At 40.6% G+C, this 17,455-nt stretch overlaps 1 protein-coding gene across 1 annotated transcript in view; it reads right to left on the bottom strand.

The window, feature by feature from the left end:
* LOC124669823 (probable (S)-ureidoglycine aminohydrolase) overlaps positions 1-4,929 on the bottom strand; it is a 12,901-nt gene extending 7,972 nt beyond the window's left edge. Inside the window, exons 1-8 of the mRNA XM_047206362.1 lie at positions 4,725-4,929; positions 3,678-3,765; positions 3,511-3,587; positions 2,536-2,575; positions 1,996-2,062; positions 978-1,063; positions 583-664; positions 183-239 (exon numbers count right to left, since the gene is read on the bottom strand). Of these exons, the coding sequence (XP_047062318.1) occupies positions 183-239; positions 583-664; positions 978-1,063; positions 1,996-2,062; positions 2,536-2,575; positions 3,511-3,587; positions 3,678-3,765; positions 4,725-4,914 (687 nt within the window). The 5' untranslated portion in view covers positions 4,915-4,929. The remainder of the gene's footprint in view (positions 1-182; positions 240-582; positions 665-977; positions 1,064-1,995; positions 2,063-2,535; positions 2,576-3,510; positions 3,588-3,677; positions 3,766-4,724) is intronic.
* Between the last annotated feature and the right edge of the window lie 12,526 nt (positions 4,930-17,455).

The following is a 17,455-nucleotide window of genomic DNA, read 5'->3' as shown; positions in this document are numbered from 1 at the left end:
TCTAATGTTGTTTTCGGTAATTAATCTCATACGGAAATTGCCTAATAATCCAACAGATGATTAACTCGAAGTGGCTAAGAAAAACTTTTAAATACAATGCTTGGTTGGCTGAAACTCAATGGTGGGACGAACAATATGTTACGCAATAAGCAATTTAATTAGCACAAGATAATCAAACTTACATGGATATTAAAGTCATAAGGTAGAGAAGTGGGTAGCAGCTTCCTCAGTTCAAATACCTGGTGAAAGGACAAGAGGCAGAGGATTTCATGTCAGCACAGAAAACAGGAAGTCTTAACAGGGAAAAAAAAAAGCAACAAATGGTTGTATGGACGTTCAAAGCTGGGAAGGAGTCTACACTATATGGCAAAGATGATCAGGAAAGAAACAAATTGCGAGGGAAAGCAAGCCAGATGTCAGTATGTATCCTGGTTCCAAATACAATTAAGTTTGCTGATTAGTGCTTCCTTTCACATAGTATATGTAAAAATGTCTGATAAATGGCAGGCAATCCAAGTTACTTAGGTGCCTAGAGATTGTAGGAAAGATGATCCAAAGAAAAAAAGCACAGCAACATTATACCTCTCCTGGGGTTTCAAGAAGGGGCTGCTTATCTGTTGAACCAACAATTAGATCAGGATGGTAATCCCCAATGGCTGTGTACCTAAAGGGACATTATTGAAATAGAGCTTGGTATTAAAAGTAACAAGAAAAAAAAAGCATTAGCTTGAAAAACGTGCGTACAGTTGTACCTGAGTTAAGCACATAATTTTCAGAATAAAAAGGAAAAAAGGATAATAATGATCATAATAATGATTAAAGTTCGATCCATTTCTACCATGGAACTTAATTCAATCATAGAGATTTAAAACATACGTAACTAACAGATGAAGACCAACAAGATCAATATAGCTAGGTCTAAAATAAATGGTAAATACACATCAAATTTGTAAAGCAGTGGCAGATAACTGCTGTACCTCCTCTCAAAGATGACCAGGGTGCTTAGTTCATCTGAAGTCATAGAGTGCTTCATGTTTGCAGGAAGATAGGCATAAGAGTCTACCTGCAATCTCATCAAAACATTTATCAAACCAAACTATCCTGGTTAAGATTTACTTCTCAAAAGTTGGTAAACAAGGACAACAGTAAAAAAAAAACATGATTATGGAAAAAAAAACTCCATTCTTTCAGGAGAAACTTATATGCCATTGGATAGTTCCAAAGAACCATGATCCGCAGTGCAGTGTGTACTAAATGTTTCCTTATGTCCTGTCACGTTTAACACCTTACACACCTTACATGTTTTGTCCCTATTGACTACATTCCATGAGTAAAACCATAGTGGGCCTTTGCAAAGACCATTTTGCCACAGTGAGCACCACGGAGAAAATAAAGGAGCCAAATGGATCGGTATTGTTTACTGCCGACGAATCATAACTGATAAGTGCCAGTTCGGTTAACTCAGTTATTTCAAATACAGAAGACAATATTGAATCTACAATTTTTAGCATATCGAAGACAGTTTCTGTTTTACAAATTTGTCCGTTATTATCTTTCATGAACTTCGTATAAAATCAGCATCGGACCTCAGCCTTTTTAAGATTTATTTCATTTTTTTGCAACTTCATGAAAAACATGCTATGGCAATAATAACGACAAAACCAAGACTAGAATACTAGATAGATCACAAATATGATCTCCACTGGAGTAGCATTGTCTTACAAGATCACAATCTGCAATGATTGTATATCTGCAAATGATGAGGCCAAATATAAATCTTAGTAACAAGTAGAATGAATTTCAAAGGCCTGGGTTTTAGTCTGCCTTTGAACAGACTGATGTAGGAATGCATAACTGAACCCAAAAGAAATTCCTTATGAATACATCAAGTTGGAAGCAGTGGTTTTTAAAGTAACCTAATGCTTATAAATAAATACACGATTAATCTTGTTAAACATTGACAAAAAAACAAGCACCAATTTCATGAAATCTTACCAACAGAGAGTGGGATTTTTCGCTCTCCAGAGACAGTGCAATGCTGCCTTGAAGTACAAAAATAAGCCTGGAAATAAAGTGGGAGCACTAGAAATCTCAGTTAAGGGAGTGGTGCTAATTCCAAGTCAGGCCAAGAAAAGGGAGTTGACAATTGCATTACTTCATCCATCTATGGGCACAGTATGACTTCGCCGATATTGAGCTCTACCTCTTAATTTTTTTATAACATGTTCATAACAACAAAAACATGAACATAGGGTAGTACATTCAAAAAAGAATCAAAAGATATCCATTTTTGCCACAAAACATCTATATTGTTTGTCAAACATTAGAAATTCATCTGCTGAAATACATGTGGCCATGTAAAGATCAATGAAAGAGCATTGGCAGTAAACGGGATAAATAACATATGTAACTAGATTCGCATTAAGATGCACAATTTTTCACCTAACATTAGGTATATCCATTTCTTACAGTCTCCGAAAATGGTTATAATGCCAAGAATGCATGAGCATTTAACTTGTGGATTAAGCATTGAACCTTTCAACATCTTTCGGTGGTAGGGCTGATTTTGATCCATCTGCATAACACAACAAATAACTTATTTAGGTCTTTTGCCAACAAATTAGTAAGTCTCAGCAGAAGTAAATATGACATGAATATGTAATGATGTAGAACAAAAAAAGAGAGTTTTAACTTAGAGCTACTTAGCTTAGCATTTTGGCCCAACCATGTGATAGTACAGATCCAGATGCACAAAAGTTGCCCATGCTAAAAAAAATACTAAATACAATGAATAAACATCTTGTCTGTTGTGAAATGTATATGTGGATTGCCTAGCCCTTTCCATCAGTTCGGACTTTTGGTTCAAGTGGCTAGTGCATGAAGCTTAACATTGTCATCCATCTTGATCATTTTACAACTACAGTAACTAGTATTTTCTCATATGAGTTGATATATGCAGTCACATTAAGTTTAAAATAGCCGGCTATAGCCTGGCTATAGCCGGCTATAGCTGGCCGGAGGGACCTGCCGCTACGGCTATGCCCTTCAAAGGCTAAGACGGGATAATCCGCTATTAGCCTCGAAAACCCGCTATTAGCCCCAAAACAGTAAAAAAATAGCCGCTAAGGCTATAATGCTGTAAATATAGTGGGAAAGAAAAGGAAAAAAGGAAAACTGGAAATTATTGCTACTTATAATGTTGTAATATGTGGACCGAACTGTGTCTTATTCATAGCTTTTTATGTAACCGTGTTAATATGTTATGCCTAATGCCAATAAATTATCAAATTTGTGAATTGTTGATAGAGATATATATAAATTTTGATTTTTTCCCATGAATTAGCAAAACCGCTAAATGGATGATTTAGCCGCTATAGCTCAGCTATAGCCTTTCATAGCTTCCAGAAATGCTGCCGCTATTTCCAATAGCCGGCTATTTTAAACTATGACTCACATATGACTATACCCTTCCTTGTAACCATATGACACTAAACAGGAGAAATAGCATACCTTGCATGTTTGCCAAGTACATAGTGAAGTGTGCCCCAAGGGCTGGACTAATCAAATATGCTCCTAACGTGTTGGTCCTAAAGAGAGTGGATGAACAATTAATAATTTAATATAGCTGCATAACATCCATAAAAATTAGAAAGTATGTGGGAAAGGCAGAGCCGTACCAATCAGGCAAAGGACTGAATACATGGCTTTCTGGTGTTATTAAAGCATGATCCTTTTTGTAGACACTACGTGTGAAGCCAGGTAAATCTGGAGATCCATAAATAAAAAAATTAGCACGAACTGGACAATATAAAAGCATCCATCCCTATTAAAATAGAATCATAGCTTAATAGCAAATGATAAAGAAACTCTCAAAGCTGTTAAGACTATGCATACAGACATAAGCATAAATTGGTATATAATTCTTAGCAAGAGTGTCACAGAACTATCTAAATTCATAATCTCGAGGCCAATCCAATCCACTTTAAGTAAAAAGAGACAAACTAGAGAGCTTGCAGATGATATCACTCAAGTCCTGTCCCATGTGAGTGGATGACGAAAACCAATATTTCGTGAGCAATCGAGCACAATCAGTACCTCATACACAGCTCAAGTCTCATTCACACCAAAACTCCCTCTACGAAGAACAGGATCTCTGTAACATCAGGAATATTCCAAAGGTGTCCTGGTTTTCCTCAATTATGCACCCATGCTACACTCTCCCCCACCATTTGATCTACAATTACATCCACGGGACTAACAAAGTCATAAAACCAACACTAAACTGCAATCCCGTTCCAGCATCCACTGGAAAAGCCTGCATGGTCTAAAAATGTAGGAAAATATTGGTTCCTACAGCATCACCGGACGACATCATACAGTCCTTGATATTGCTAAGAACCAAACATGCTTCTAATTTCCTTGGGTATATACTACCTAGTCAGTATGCTTTTTTTCGTAACCTTTTTTAGTGTGGCCCATGCGTCGAATATGGGTCATCAGTATCGTTGCTGTTCATCAGTTTAAATTGGAGCGTGCCATGTCCCCCTAGCTCGTTAGTTTAGCTTTCGCGCTAATTCCATCAGTGGCCGTTTACATATGGTTTGTAGAAAATAACAAGAGCATTTCTGACGGCCACGGACATCCTAAAATCAGCAAGCCAACCCACGCAGGAGATGAGATGAGACGGCGCGTCCTAGCGCGACCGTGTAGAGAGGTAGGCATACCTTGCAGGTGCACGGGCGCGAGGGTGGGGTTGGTGACCTTCCAGTAGAGCGGAGGCCCCTGGGAGCAATCGCTGGACGGTTCCGCCGAGCAGAACCCCTCACCGGCGCCGGCGGCCGCCGCGCCTACGAGGGAAGCGAGCGGCACGAGCGCAAGCGCGAGCAGGGAGAGATGGCGGCCTGCGGGGAGCATCTCGCGCAAGGCGTGTTGGCGTGGAGTGAGGCCGCGGGGTTTTCGGACTGGGACTTGGGAGAGGGAGGAGGGGACGGCGACGGCGGAGGAAGGCCCGTCGCGAGTGGAGTGGAGTGGAGCGGGTGATGTGATGAGCCTGAGCGCACCCGTGTGTGGGTTGGTGGTGGACTGTGGTTCATTCGCGGGCCCCATGGCGATGACTCGGATTCCACGAGGCCTTTTTTTGCTTCCGTGCTCTCTTGGGCCATCAAAAAAGAATTTTTTTTTTTTGAGAACTAAAATGAAAAAGTTTGGATACTGTTTTTTTTAAAATCAACACGGAGCGCTCACCAGCTTCATTCTTATTGAAAACGAAGGTATCAGATTTTGCAGGAAGTTCAAACAGAAACGGAAAGAGAGAGCGGGGAAAGCCACACTACTCACCTAAACCAACCGCCAAACAAAAATCCTTGAGACCCTTACTACTACCCAACAAGCTCATCACAAACTGATGATATCAGGAAACAATAGACAAACTAGTAGCTGAACTAAAAAAAAGGATCAACAACCCACACAGCTATATATCCCAAAAACTCTCCAGGAGCGCCCTGCAACGATCTTCTCCTTTCTTGGAGCTGCTTCAGTTTGTCACAATGTGCGTATTGTCCGTTTATTCAGGGTGCTCCGTCAGGAAAGATCCGGAGGCACGGCCACCATATGGGGAGGGTGAAGTAGCCTTCCAAGATGAGAGCTAGTCGAAAGATGTGCATCTCAGTCCGGCATTAGTGATGATAGGCTCTTCAGCTTTCTTATGAGGCCAGCTTTGTACTTCTCCATCTAATCACATGCCAGGGATTTGAAAGGCACTTGCCGGGACCTTAGATATGTAAGGATCACCCCACACACTTCCAAATAATCCTCTTCATTAGAAAAGCTAATAGTCTTAGCAATCTCAACAATTTCAAACCACATATCCATCATATGTGGTGTAAAGGTTCTCCTGAAATCACATTTTTAGTTGCTGCCCATCCGAAATATCAGCAATAGATTTCATCTGCTGATTAACTATAAAATATATATCTCAATACTGAGTAGCAAGAGGTGCATTATGATACGTCTCAAATGTATCTATAATTTCTTATGTTCCATGCTACTTTTATGACAATACTCACATGTTTTATACACACTTTACATCATTTATATGCATTTTCCGGCACTAACCTATTGACAAGATGCCGAAGCGTCAGTTCCTGTTTTCTGCTGTTTTTGGTTTCAGAAATCCTACAAAGGAAATATTCTCGGAATTGGACGAAATCAACGCCCAGGGTCTTATTTTTCCACGGAGCTTCCAGAAGACCGAAGAGCATACGAAGTGGGGCCACGAGGCGGCCAAACCACAAGGCGGCGCGGCCAAGGAGGGGCCCGCGCCGCCCTATTGTTTGGGTCCCTCGTGCCTCCTCCGACTCTGCCCTTCCGCCTACTTAAACTCTCCGTCGCGAAAACCCTATTACCGAGAGCCAAGATACGGAAATAGTTCCAGAGACGCCGCCGCCGTCAATCCCATCTCGGGGAATTCAGGAGATCGCCTCTAGCACCCTGCCGGAGAGGGGAATCATCTCCCGGAGGACTCTTCATCACCATGATCGCCTCCGGACTGATGTGTGAGTAGTTCATCTTTGGACTATGGGTCCATAGCAGTAGCTAGATGGTTGTCTTCTCCTCATTGTGCTATCATGTTAGATCTTGTGAGCTGCCTATCATGATCAAGATCGTCTATTTGTAATACTACATGTTGTGTTTGTTGGGATCCGATGAATATGGAATACAATGTCAAGTTGATTATTGATCTATCATATATGTGTTGTTTATGTTCTTGCATGCTCTCCGTTGCTGGTAGAGGCTCTGGCCAAGTTGATACTTGTGACTCCAAGAGGGAGTATTTATGCTCGATAGTGGGTTCATGCCTCCATTGAATCTGGGACAGTGACAGAAAGTTCTAAGGTTGTGGATGTGCTGTTGCCACTAGGGATAAAACATCAATGCTTTGTCTAAGGATATTTGTGTTGATTACATTACGCACCATACTTAATGCAATTGTCTGTTGTGTGCAACTTAATACTGGAAGGGGTGCGGATGCTAACCCGAAGGTGGACTTTTTAGGCATAGATGCATGCTGGATAGCGGTCTATGTACTTTGTCGTAATACCCTGATTAAATCTGATAGTAGTCATCGTGATATGTATGTGCATTGTTATGCCCTCTCTATTTGTCAATTGCCCAACTGTAATTTGTTCATCCAACATGCTATTTCTTATTGGAGAGACACCACTAGTGAACTGTGGACCCCGGTCCATTCTTTTACATCTGAAATACAATCTACCGCAAACTACGTTCTCTACTGTTCTTCGCAAACAAACATCATTTTCCACACCATACGTTTAGTCCTTTGTTTACAGCAAGCCGGTGAGATTGACAACCTCGCTGTTAAGTTGGGGAAAAGTATTTTGATTGTGTTGTGCAGGTTCCACGTTGGCGCCGGAATCCCTGGTGTTGCACCGCACTACACTCCGTCACCAACAACCTTCACGTGGCCCTTGACTCCTACTGGTTCGATAACATTGGTTTCTTATCGAGGGAAAACTTGCTGTTGTACGCATCACACCTTCCTCTTGGGGTTCCCAACGGACGTGTGCTTCACGCGTCATCAAGCATATTTTCTGGCGCCGTTGCCGGGGAGATCAAAACACGCTGCAAGGGGAGTCTCCCACATCCAATCTCTTTACTTTGTTTTTGTCTTGCTTTACTTTATTTTATTTACTACTTTGTTTGCTCTCTATATCAAAAATACAAAAAAAATAGTTACTTGCTTTATTTTATTTACTATCTTGTTTCGTCCTCTATATCAAAAATACAAAAAAAATTAGTTACTTGCTTTATTTTATTTACTGTCTTGTTTGCGTACTCTATATTGAAAACACAAAAAAATTAGTTACTTGCATTTACTTTATTTACCTTTTGTTTATTTCATCATGTTTCCTCCTAAGTTCACTTTGAAAGATATACCGGTAGGGTGTGGGTCTATAATTGGAAGAGATAATATAGAAGAATTTTTTACTCATGTTAGTACAGTTAAAGATTTTGAAGATAGACACTTGGTAAAAGTTGTTCCTACTTATGAAAGTGCTACTGCCTCTTTAGTACACATGTTGGAAACTAGATTTGTTAATCTCAATCCTATAATGCAACATATGTTTCTTACACTCTCTGATATGGAAATGGGAGAAAAGAGAGATTTTGTTTTAGAGGTTCTTCTTAGAGAATTTGGTGATATAGCTAAAGAAGCTAGAAAAGTTTTTATTAAGCATAAGAGGCTTGGCTTTTGTACCGATTTTGCAAAAACACTTGAAAAGATGGACATGGATAGATTAAAGTACACTAATAACGTCAATGGTGAGGGGAAGATTAAAGTACCAATACCTAGTAAGCTCCTAGGGATGCATGAAGCTCTAGAAAATAACTATGCTTGGCTTGTTCCTGAAAATTTGTTTGATGAGGATAATAAGCCTAAAAGCAACGAAAGAGGAGTTACTTACATAGACAAGATACAATGCATTGTTGAGAAAACTCCTAACTCCCCTGGTAATAATGTTAATGCTTCATCTCTTGATAATACTTGATTCACACTTTCTGCGCCTAGCTGAAAGGCGTTAAAGAAAATCGCTTATGGAAGACAACCCATTATTTTACTTCTGCACTTTTGTTTTATATTTGAGTCTTGGAAGTTGTTACTACTGTAGCAACCTCTCCTTATCTTTATTTTATTGCATTGTTGTGCCAAGTAAAGTCTTTGATAGTAAGGTTGATACTAGAATTGGATTACTGCGCAGAAACAGATTTCTTGCTGTCACGAAATTGAGTAGCCCCGTCTGTAGGTAACTCAGAAAAATCTGCCAATTTACGTGTGTGATCCTCAGATATGTACGCAACTTTCATTCAATTTGAGCTTTTTCATATGAGCAAGTTAAGTGCCCCTGAAAAATTCGTCTTTACGGACTGTTCGGTTTTGACAGATTCTACCTTTTATTTCGCATTGCATGTTTTGCTATGTTGGATGGATTTCTTTGTTCCATTAACTTTCAGTAGCTTTGTGCAATGTCCAGAAGTGTTAAGAATTATTATGTCACCTCTGAATATGTGAATTTTTGATTATGCACTAACCCTCTAATGAGTTTGTTTTGAGTTTGGTGTGGAGGAAGTTTTCAAGGATCAAGATAGGAGGATGATACAATATGATCAAGAAGAGTGAAAAGTCTAAGCTTGGGGATGCCCCCGTGGTTCATCCCTGCATATTTCAAGAAGACTCAAGCATCTAAGCTTGGGGATGCCCAAGGCACCCCCTTCTTCATCGACAACTTATCAGGTCACCTCTAGTGAAACTATATTTTTATTCCGTCACATCTTATGTGCTTTACTTGGAGCGTATGTATGTTTTTATTTTTGTTTGTGTTTGAATAAAATAGGATCCTAGCATTCCTTGTGTGGGAGAGAGACACGCTCCGCTGTTTCATATGAACACTGGTGTTCTTAGCTTTACTTTTAATGTTCATGGCGAAGGTTGAACTGCTTCGTTCATTGTTATATGGTTGGAAACAGAAAATGTTTCATGTGGTAATTGGTATATTGTCTTGAATAATTTGATATTTTACAATTGTTGTGCTCAAATATATTATGTTTAAGCTCTTGCAGCATGTACTTTGTACCCATTAATGAAGAACTACCATAGAGCTTGTTGAAATTTGGTTTGCATGATTGGTCTCTCTAAAGTCTAGATATTTTCTGGTGAGGTGTTTGAACAACAAGGAAGATAGTGTAGAGTCTTATAATGCTTGCAATATGTTCTTATGTAAGTTTTGTTGTACCGGTTCATACTTGTGTTTTCTTCAAACAACCTTGCTAGCCAACGCCTTGTATTGAGAGGGAATACTTCTCGTGCATCCAAATCCTTGAGCCAAAAACTATGCCATTTGTGTCCACCATACCTACCTACTACATGGTATTTCTCTGCCATTCCAAAGTAAATTACTTGAGTGCTACCTTTAAAATTTCATTCTTTGTCTTTGCAATACATAGCTCATGTGAAAATAGCCTTACAAAACTATTGTGGTATTGAATATGTTACTTATGTATCTTATTTCTTATAAGTTGCTTGTTGAGCGGTAACCATGTTTCTGGGGACGCCATCAACTATTTCACCTTTGTTGAATATCATGTGAGTTGCTATGCATGTTCGTCTTGTACGAAGTAAGGGTGATTTATCATGATCAAATGGTTTGAGTATGCATATTGTTAGAGAAGAACATTGGGCCGCTAACTAAAGCCATGAATCATGGTGTAAGTTTCAGTTTTGGACATTAATCCTCAAATCTCTTATGAGAATATTATCTGTTGTTGAATGCTTATGCATTAAAGAGGAGTCCATTATCTGTTTTCTATGTTGTCCCGGTATGGATGTCCTAAGTTGAGATTTATCAAAAACGAGAAATCAAATGTGATCTATCTCCTTGGACCTTTGTACAGGCGGCATAGAGGTACCCCTTTGTGACACTTGGTTGAAACATATGTTATGCAATGATAATCCATGTAAATCCAAGCTAATTAGGACAAGGTGTGAGCACTATTGGTACTCTATGCATGAGGCTTGCAACTTATAGGATGTCTTATGCATAACACATATGAATTATTACTACCGTTGACAAAATTGTTTCTATGTTTTCAAAATGAAAAGCTCTAGCACAAAAACAGTTCCATGCTTCCCTCTACGAAGGGCCATTCTTCTACTTTATGTTGAGTCAGTTTACCTACTTCCTTCTATCTTAGAAGCAAACACTTGTGTCAACTGTGTGCATTGATTCCTACATATTTGCTTATTTGCATTCATCATATTACTTTGTGTTGACAATTATCCATGACATATACATGTTGAAGTTGAAAGCAACCGCTGAAACTTATATCTTCCTTTGTGTTGCTTCAAAACTTTCTACTAAGAATTTATTGCTTTATGAGTTAACTCCTATGCAAGTCTTACTGATGCTTGTCTTGAAAGTACTATTCATGAAAAGTCTTTGCTATATGATTCAGCTTGTTTAATCATTGTCTTTACCATTGCTTCGAATCACTTCATTCATCTCATATGCTTTACAATAGTATTGATCAAGATTATGATAGCATGTCACTTCGGAAATTATCCTTGTTATCGTTTACCTACTCGAGGGCGAGTAGGAACTAAGCTTGGGGATGCTTGATACGTCTCAAACGTATCTATAATTTCTTATGTTCCATGCTACTTTTATGACAATACTCACATGTTTTATACACACTTTACATCATTTATATGCATTTTCCAAGCACTAACCTATTGACAAGATGCCGAAGCGCCGGTTCTCGTTTTCTGCTGTTTTTGGTTTCAGAAATCCTACAAAGGAAATATTCTCGGAATTTGACGAAATCAACGCCCAGGGTCTTATTTTTCCACGGAGCTTCCAGAAGACCGAAGAGCATACGAAGTGGGGCCACGAGGCGGCCAAACCACAAGGCGGCGCGGACAAGGAGGGGCCCGCGCCGCCCTATGGTTTGGGTCCCTCGTGCCTCCTCCGACTCTGCCCTTCCGCCTACTTAAACTCTTCGTCGCGAAAACTCTATTACCGAGAGCCACGATACGGAAATAGTTCCAGAGACGCCGCCGCCAATCCCATCTCGGGGGATTCAGGAGATCGCCTTGATACGTCTCCAACGTATCTATAATTTCTTATGTTCCATGCTACTTTTATGATGATACACATATGTTTTATACACACTTTACATCATTTATATGCATTTTCCGGAACTAACATATTAACAAGATGCCGAAGTGCGAGTTCCTGTTTTCTGCTGTTTTTGGTTTCAGAAATCCTACAAAGGAAATATTCTCGGAATCGGACGAAATCAACGCCCGATATCTTATTTTTCCCGAAAGCTTCCAGAGCACCGAAGAGGGGCCAGGGGGCCCCACCCCACAAGGCGGCGCGGCCAAGGGGGGGCGCGCCCCCTATGGTCTGGTGGCCCCAGGGCTCCTCCGAGGCTGCCCTTCCGCCTATATAAAGCCTCCGTCGCGAAAACCCTATACCGATAAGCCACGATACGAGAAAAGTTCCAGAGCCGCCGCCATCGCGAAACCAAGATTCAGGGGACAGAAGTCTCTGTTCCGGCACGCCGCCGGGACGGGGAATTGCCCCCGGAAGGCATCTCCATCGACACCACCGCCATCTTCATCAACGCTGCTGTCTCCTATGATGAGGAGGGAGTAGTTCTCCCCCGAGGTTAAGGGCTGTACCGTAGCTATGTGGTTCATCTCTCTCTTTGTGATCTAGTTGAATATCATCTATGTGCTACTCTAGTGATGTTATTAAAGTAGTCTATTCCTCCTCCATGATGTGATGTTGACAGTGTGTGCATCATGTAGTACTTGGTATAATATATGATTGTGATCTCTTGTAGATTATGAAGTTAACTATTACTATGATAGTATTGATGCGATCTATTCCCCCTTTCATAGCCTGACGGTGACGGTGTGCATGCTATGTTAGTACTCGGTATAATTGCAATGGTCTATTATGCACTCTAAGGTTACTTAAATATGAACACCGAATGTTGTGGAGCTTGTTAACTCCGGCTTGAGGGAGCTCTTGTAGCCCTACACAATGAATGGTGTTTGTCATCCAACAGGAGAGTGTAGAGAAAGTAGTATTTGTTTATTCAGTTATGTGATCAATGTTGAGAGTGTCCACTAGTGAAAGTATGATCCATAGGCCTTGTTTCTAAACATCGAAACTCCGTTTACTTACTGTTCTACTGCATGTTTACTTGCTGCCATAGTTATTTCAGATTGCTATTACCACTCATATTCATCCATATCACTTGCATCTCACTATCTCTTCGCCGAACTAGTGCACCTATACATCTGACAAGTGTATTAGGTGTGTTGGGGACACAAGAGACTTCTTGTGTCGTGATTGCAGGGTTGCTTGAGAGGGATATCTTTGACCTCTTCCTCCCTGAGTTCGATAAACCTTGGGTGATTCACTTAAGGGAAACTTGTTGTTGTTTGATACGTCTCCGACGTATCGATAATTTCTTATGTTCTATGCCATATTATTGATGATACCTACATGTTTTATGCACACTTTATGTCATATTCGTGCATTTTCTGGAACTAACCTATTAACAAGATGCCGAAGTGCCGGTTCTCGTTTTCTGCTGTTTTTGGTTTATGAAATCCTAGTAACGAAATATTCTCGGAATTGGACGAAACGAAGACCCAGGGGCCTATTTTTCCACGGAGCTTCCAGAAGACCGAAGAACATACGAAGTGGGGCCACGAGGTGGCCAGACCACATGGCGGCGCGGCCAAGGGGTGGCCCGCGCCGCCCTGTGGTGTGGGCCCCTCGTTAGCCCCCGACTCTGCCCTTCCGCCTACTTAAAGCCTCCGTCGCGAAACCCCTGATGCGAAAAACCACGATACGGAAAACCTTACCGAGACGCCGCCGCCGCCGATCCCATCTCGGGGGATTCTGGAGATCTCCTCCGGCACCCTGCCGGAGAGGGGATTCATCTCCCGGAGGACTCTACACCGCCATGGTCGCCTCCGGAGTGATGAGTGAGTAGTTCACCCCTGGACTATGGGTCCATAGCAGTAGCTAGATGGTTGTCTTCTCCTCATTGTGCTTCATTGTTGGATCTTGTGAGCTGCCTAACATGATCAAGATCATCTATCCGTAATACTCTATGTTGTGTTTGTCGGGATCCGATGGATAGAGAATACCATGTCATGTTAATTATCAAGTTATTACATATGTGTTGTTTATGATCTTGCATGCTCTCCGTTACTAGTAGAGGCTCTGGCCAAGTTTTTGCTTTTAACTCCAAGAGGGAGTATTTATGCTCGATAGTGGATTCATGCCTGCATTGACACTCGGGACAGGTGACGGAAAGTTCTAAGGTTGTGTTGTGCTCGTTGCCACTAGGGATAAAACATTGGCGCTATGTCCGAGGATGTAGTTGTTGATTACATTACGCACCATACTTAATGCAATTGTCCGTTGCTTTGCAACTTAATACTCGGAGGGGGTTCGGATGATAACCCGAAGGTGGACTTTTTAGGCATAGATGCGGTTGGATGGCGGTCTATGTACTTTGTCGTAATGCCCAATTAAATCTCACTATACTTATCATGTCATGTATGTGCATTGTTATGCTCTCTCTATTTGTCAATTGCCCGACCGTAATTTGTTCACCCAACATGCTTTTATCTTATGGGAGAGACACCTCTAGTGAACTGTGGACCCCGGTCCATTCTTTAATACTCGAAATACAAATCTGTCTGCAATACTTGTTTTTACTATTTTCTCTCGCAAACAATCATCTTCCACACAATACGGTTAATCCTTTGTTACGACAAGCCGGTGAGATTGACAACCTCACTGTTTCGTTGGGGCAAAGTACTTTGGTTGTGTTGTGCGGGTTCCACGTTGGCGCCGGAATCTCCGGTGTTGCGCCGCACTACATCCCGCCGCCATCAACCTTCAACGTGCTTCTTGGCTCCTCCTGGTTCGATAAACCTTGGTTTCTTTCCGAGGGAAAACTTGCTCGCTGTGCGCATCATACCTTCCTCTTGGGGTTGCCCAACGAACGTGTGAAATACACGCCATCAAGCATATTTTACCGGCGCCGTTGCCGTGGAGATCAAGACACGATGCAAGGGGAGTCTCCACTTCTCAATCTCTTTACTTTGTTTTTGTCTTGCTTTATTTTATTTACTACTTTGTTTGCTGCACTTATATCAAAACACAAAAAAAAATTAGTTGCTAGCTTTACTTTATTCACTGTCTTGCACTCTATATCAAAAACACAAAAAAATTAGTTACTTGCATTTACTTTACTTATTTCATCATGTTTCCTTTTAATTTTACCGCAAAGAACATACCGGTAGGACAAGGGTCTATAATTGGGAGGAACAATATAGAAGAATTTTTCACCCATGTTAGTACCGTTGAAGATTTTGAAGATAGACACTTGGTAGAACTTGCGCCTACTTATGAAATTGCTGCTGCTGCTTTAGTTCACATGTTGGAAACTAAATTTGTTAATCTAAATCCTATAATCCAACACATGTTTCTTACACTTGGTGATATGGAAGAGGGGGAAAAGAAAGATTTTGTTTTAGAAACCCTTCTTAGAGAATTTGGTGGTCTAGCAAGAGAGGCTAGAAAGGTCTTCGCTAAATTTAATATGCTTGGTTCTCATACTAATTTTGTTGGTCTCCTTGAAAAAATGGATATGGATAGGATAAGGTACACTAATAATGTTAATGATGGTGGGGAGATCAAAGCACCAATACCATGTAAACTCCTAGCTATGAATGATGCACTAGAAAATAACTATGCTTGGCTTGTTCCTGAAAATTTGTTTGATGAGAGTAGCAAGCCCAAGACTAATGAGAAGGGAGACGCTGAAACTTATGTATCCAATATACTATGCATGGTTGAGAAAACTCCAAACCCCACTGTAGACACACCATCTCGCGATAATACTTGAGATACACTTTCTGCGCCTAGCTGAAAGGCGTTAAAGAAAAGCGCTTATGGGAGACAACCCATGTTTTTATTCCAGTACTTTATTTTATATTTGTGTCTTGGAAGTTGTTTACTACTGTAGCAACCTCTCCTTATCTTAGTTTTATGTTTTGTTGTGCCAAGTAAAGTCTTTGATAGAAAAGTAAGTACTAGATTTGGATTACTGCGCAGTTCCAGATTTCTTTGCTGTCACGAATCTGGGTCTATCTCCCTGTAGGTAGCTCAGAAAATTAAGCCAATTTACGAGCATGATCCTCGGATATGTACGCAACTTTCATTCAATTTGAGCATTTTCGTTTGAGCAAGTCTGGTGGCCTAATAAAATCCATCTTTACGGACTGTTCTGTTTTGACAGATTCTGTCTTTTATTTCGCATTGCCTCTTTTGCTATGTTGGATGAATTTCTTTGATCCATTAATGTCCAGTAGCTTTATGCAATGTCCAGAAGTGTTAAGAATGATTGTGTCACCTCTGAACATGTGAATTTTTATTATGCACTAACCCTCTAATGAGTTGTTTCGAGTTTGGTGTGGAGGAAGTTTTCAAGGATCAAGAGAGGAGTATGATGCAATATGATCAAGGAGAGTGAAAGCTCTAAGCTTGGGGATGCCCCGGTGGTTCACCCCTGCATATTATAAGAAGACTCAAGCGTCTAAGCTTGGGGATGCCCAAGGCATCCCCTTCTTCATCGACAACATTATCGGGTTCCTCCCCGAAACTATATTTTTATTCCGTCACATCTTATGTACTTTGCTTGGAGCGTCGGTTTGTTTTTGTTTTTTTGTTTTGTTTGAATAAAATGGATCCTAGCATTCACTTTATGGGAGAGAGACACGCTCCGCTGTAGCATATGGACAAATATGTCCTTAGGCTCTACTCATAGTATTCATGGCGAAGTTTCTTCTTCGTTAAATTGTTATATGGTTGGAATTGGAAAATGCTACATGTAGTAACTCTAAAATGTCTTGGATAATGTGATACTTGGCAATTGTTGTGCTCATGTTTAAGCTCTTGCATCATATACTTTGCACCCATTAATGAAGAAATACTTAGAGCTTGCTAATTTGGTTTGCATATTTGGTTTCTCTAGAGTCTAGATAACATCTAGTATTGAGTTTTGAACAACAAGGAAGACGGTATGGAGTCTTATAATGTTTACCATATGTCTTTTATGTGAGTTTTGCTGTACTAGTTCATCCTTGTGTTTGTTTCAAATAACCTTGCTAGCCTAAACCTTGTATCGAGAGGGAATACTTCTCATGCATCCAAAATACTTGAGCCAACCACTATGCCATTTGTGTCCACCATACCTACCTACTACATGGTATTTATCCGCCATTCCAAAGTAAATTGCTTGAGTGCTACCTTTAAAATTCCATCATTCACCTTTGCAATATATAGCTCATGGGACAAATAGCTTAAAAACTATTGTGGTATTGAATATGTACTTATGCACTTTATCTCTTATTAAGTTGCTTGTTGTGCGATAACCATGTTTCGGGGACGCCATCAACTATTCTTTGTTGGATATCATGTGAGTTGCTATGCATGTCCGTCTTGTCCGAAGCAAGAGAGATCTACCACCTTCATGGTTGGAGCATGCATATTGTTAGAGAAGAACTTTGGGCCGCTAACTAAAGCCATGATTCATGGTGGAAGTTTCGGTTTGGACATATATCCTCAATCTCATATGAGAATAATAATTGTTGCCACATGCTTATGCATTAAAGAGGAGTCCATTATCCGTTGTCCATGTTGTCCCGGTATGGATGTCTAAGTTGAGAATAATCAAAAGCGAGAAATCCAAAATGCGAGCTTTCTCCTTAGACCTTTGTACGAGGCGGCATGGAGGTACCCCATTGTGACACTTGGTCAAAACATGTGCATTGCAAAGA

This window comes from Lolium rigidum, chromosome 7 (genome assembly GCF_022539505.1).
Source record: "Lolium rigidum isolate FL_2022 chromosome 7, APGP_CSIRO_Lrig_0.1, whole genome shotgun sequence".
In the NCBI taxonomy this organism is placed as follows: domain Eukaryota; kingdom Viridiplantae; phylum Streptophyta; class Magnoliopsida; order Poales; family Poaceae; genus Lolium; species Lolium rigidum.
The sequence above is the reverse complement of the archived record's forward strand: the minus strand, read 5'-3'. Positions and strand labels throughout refer to the sequence as shown.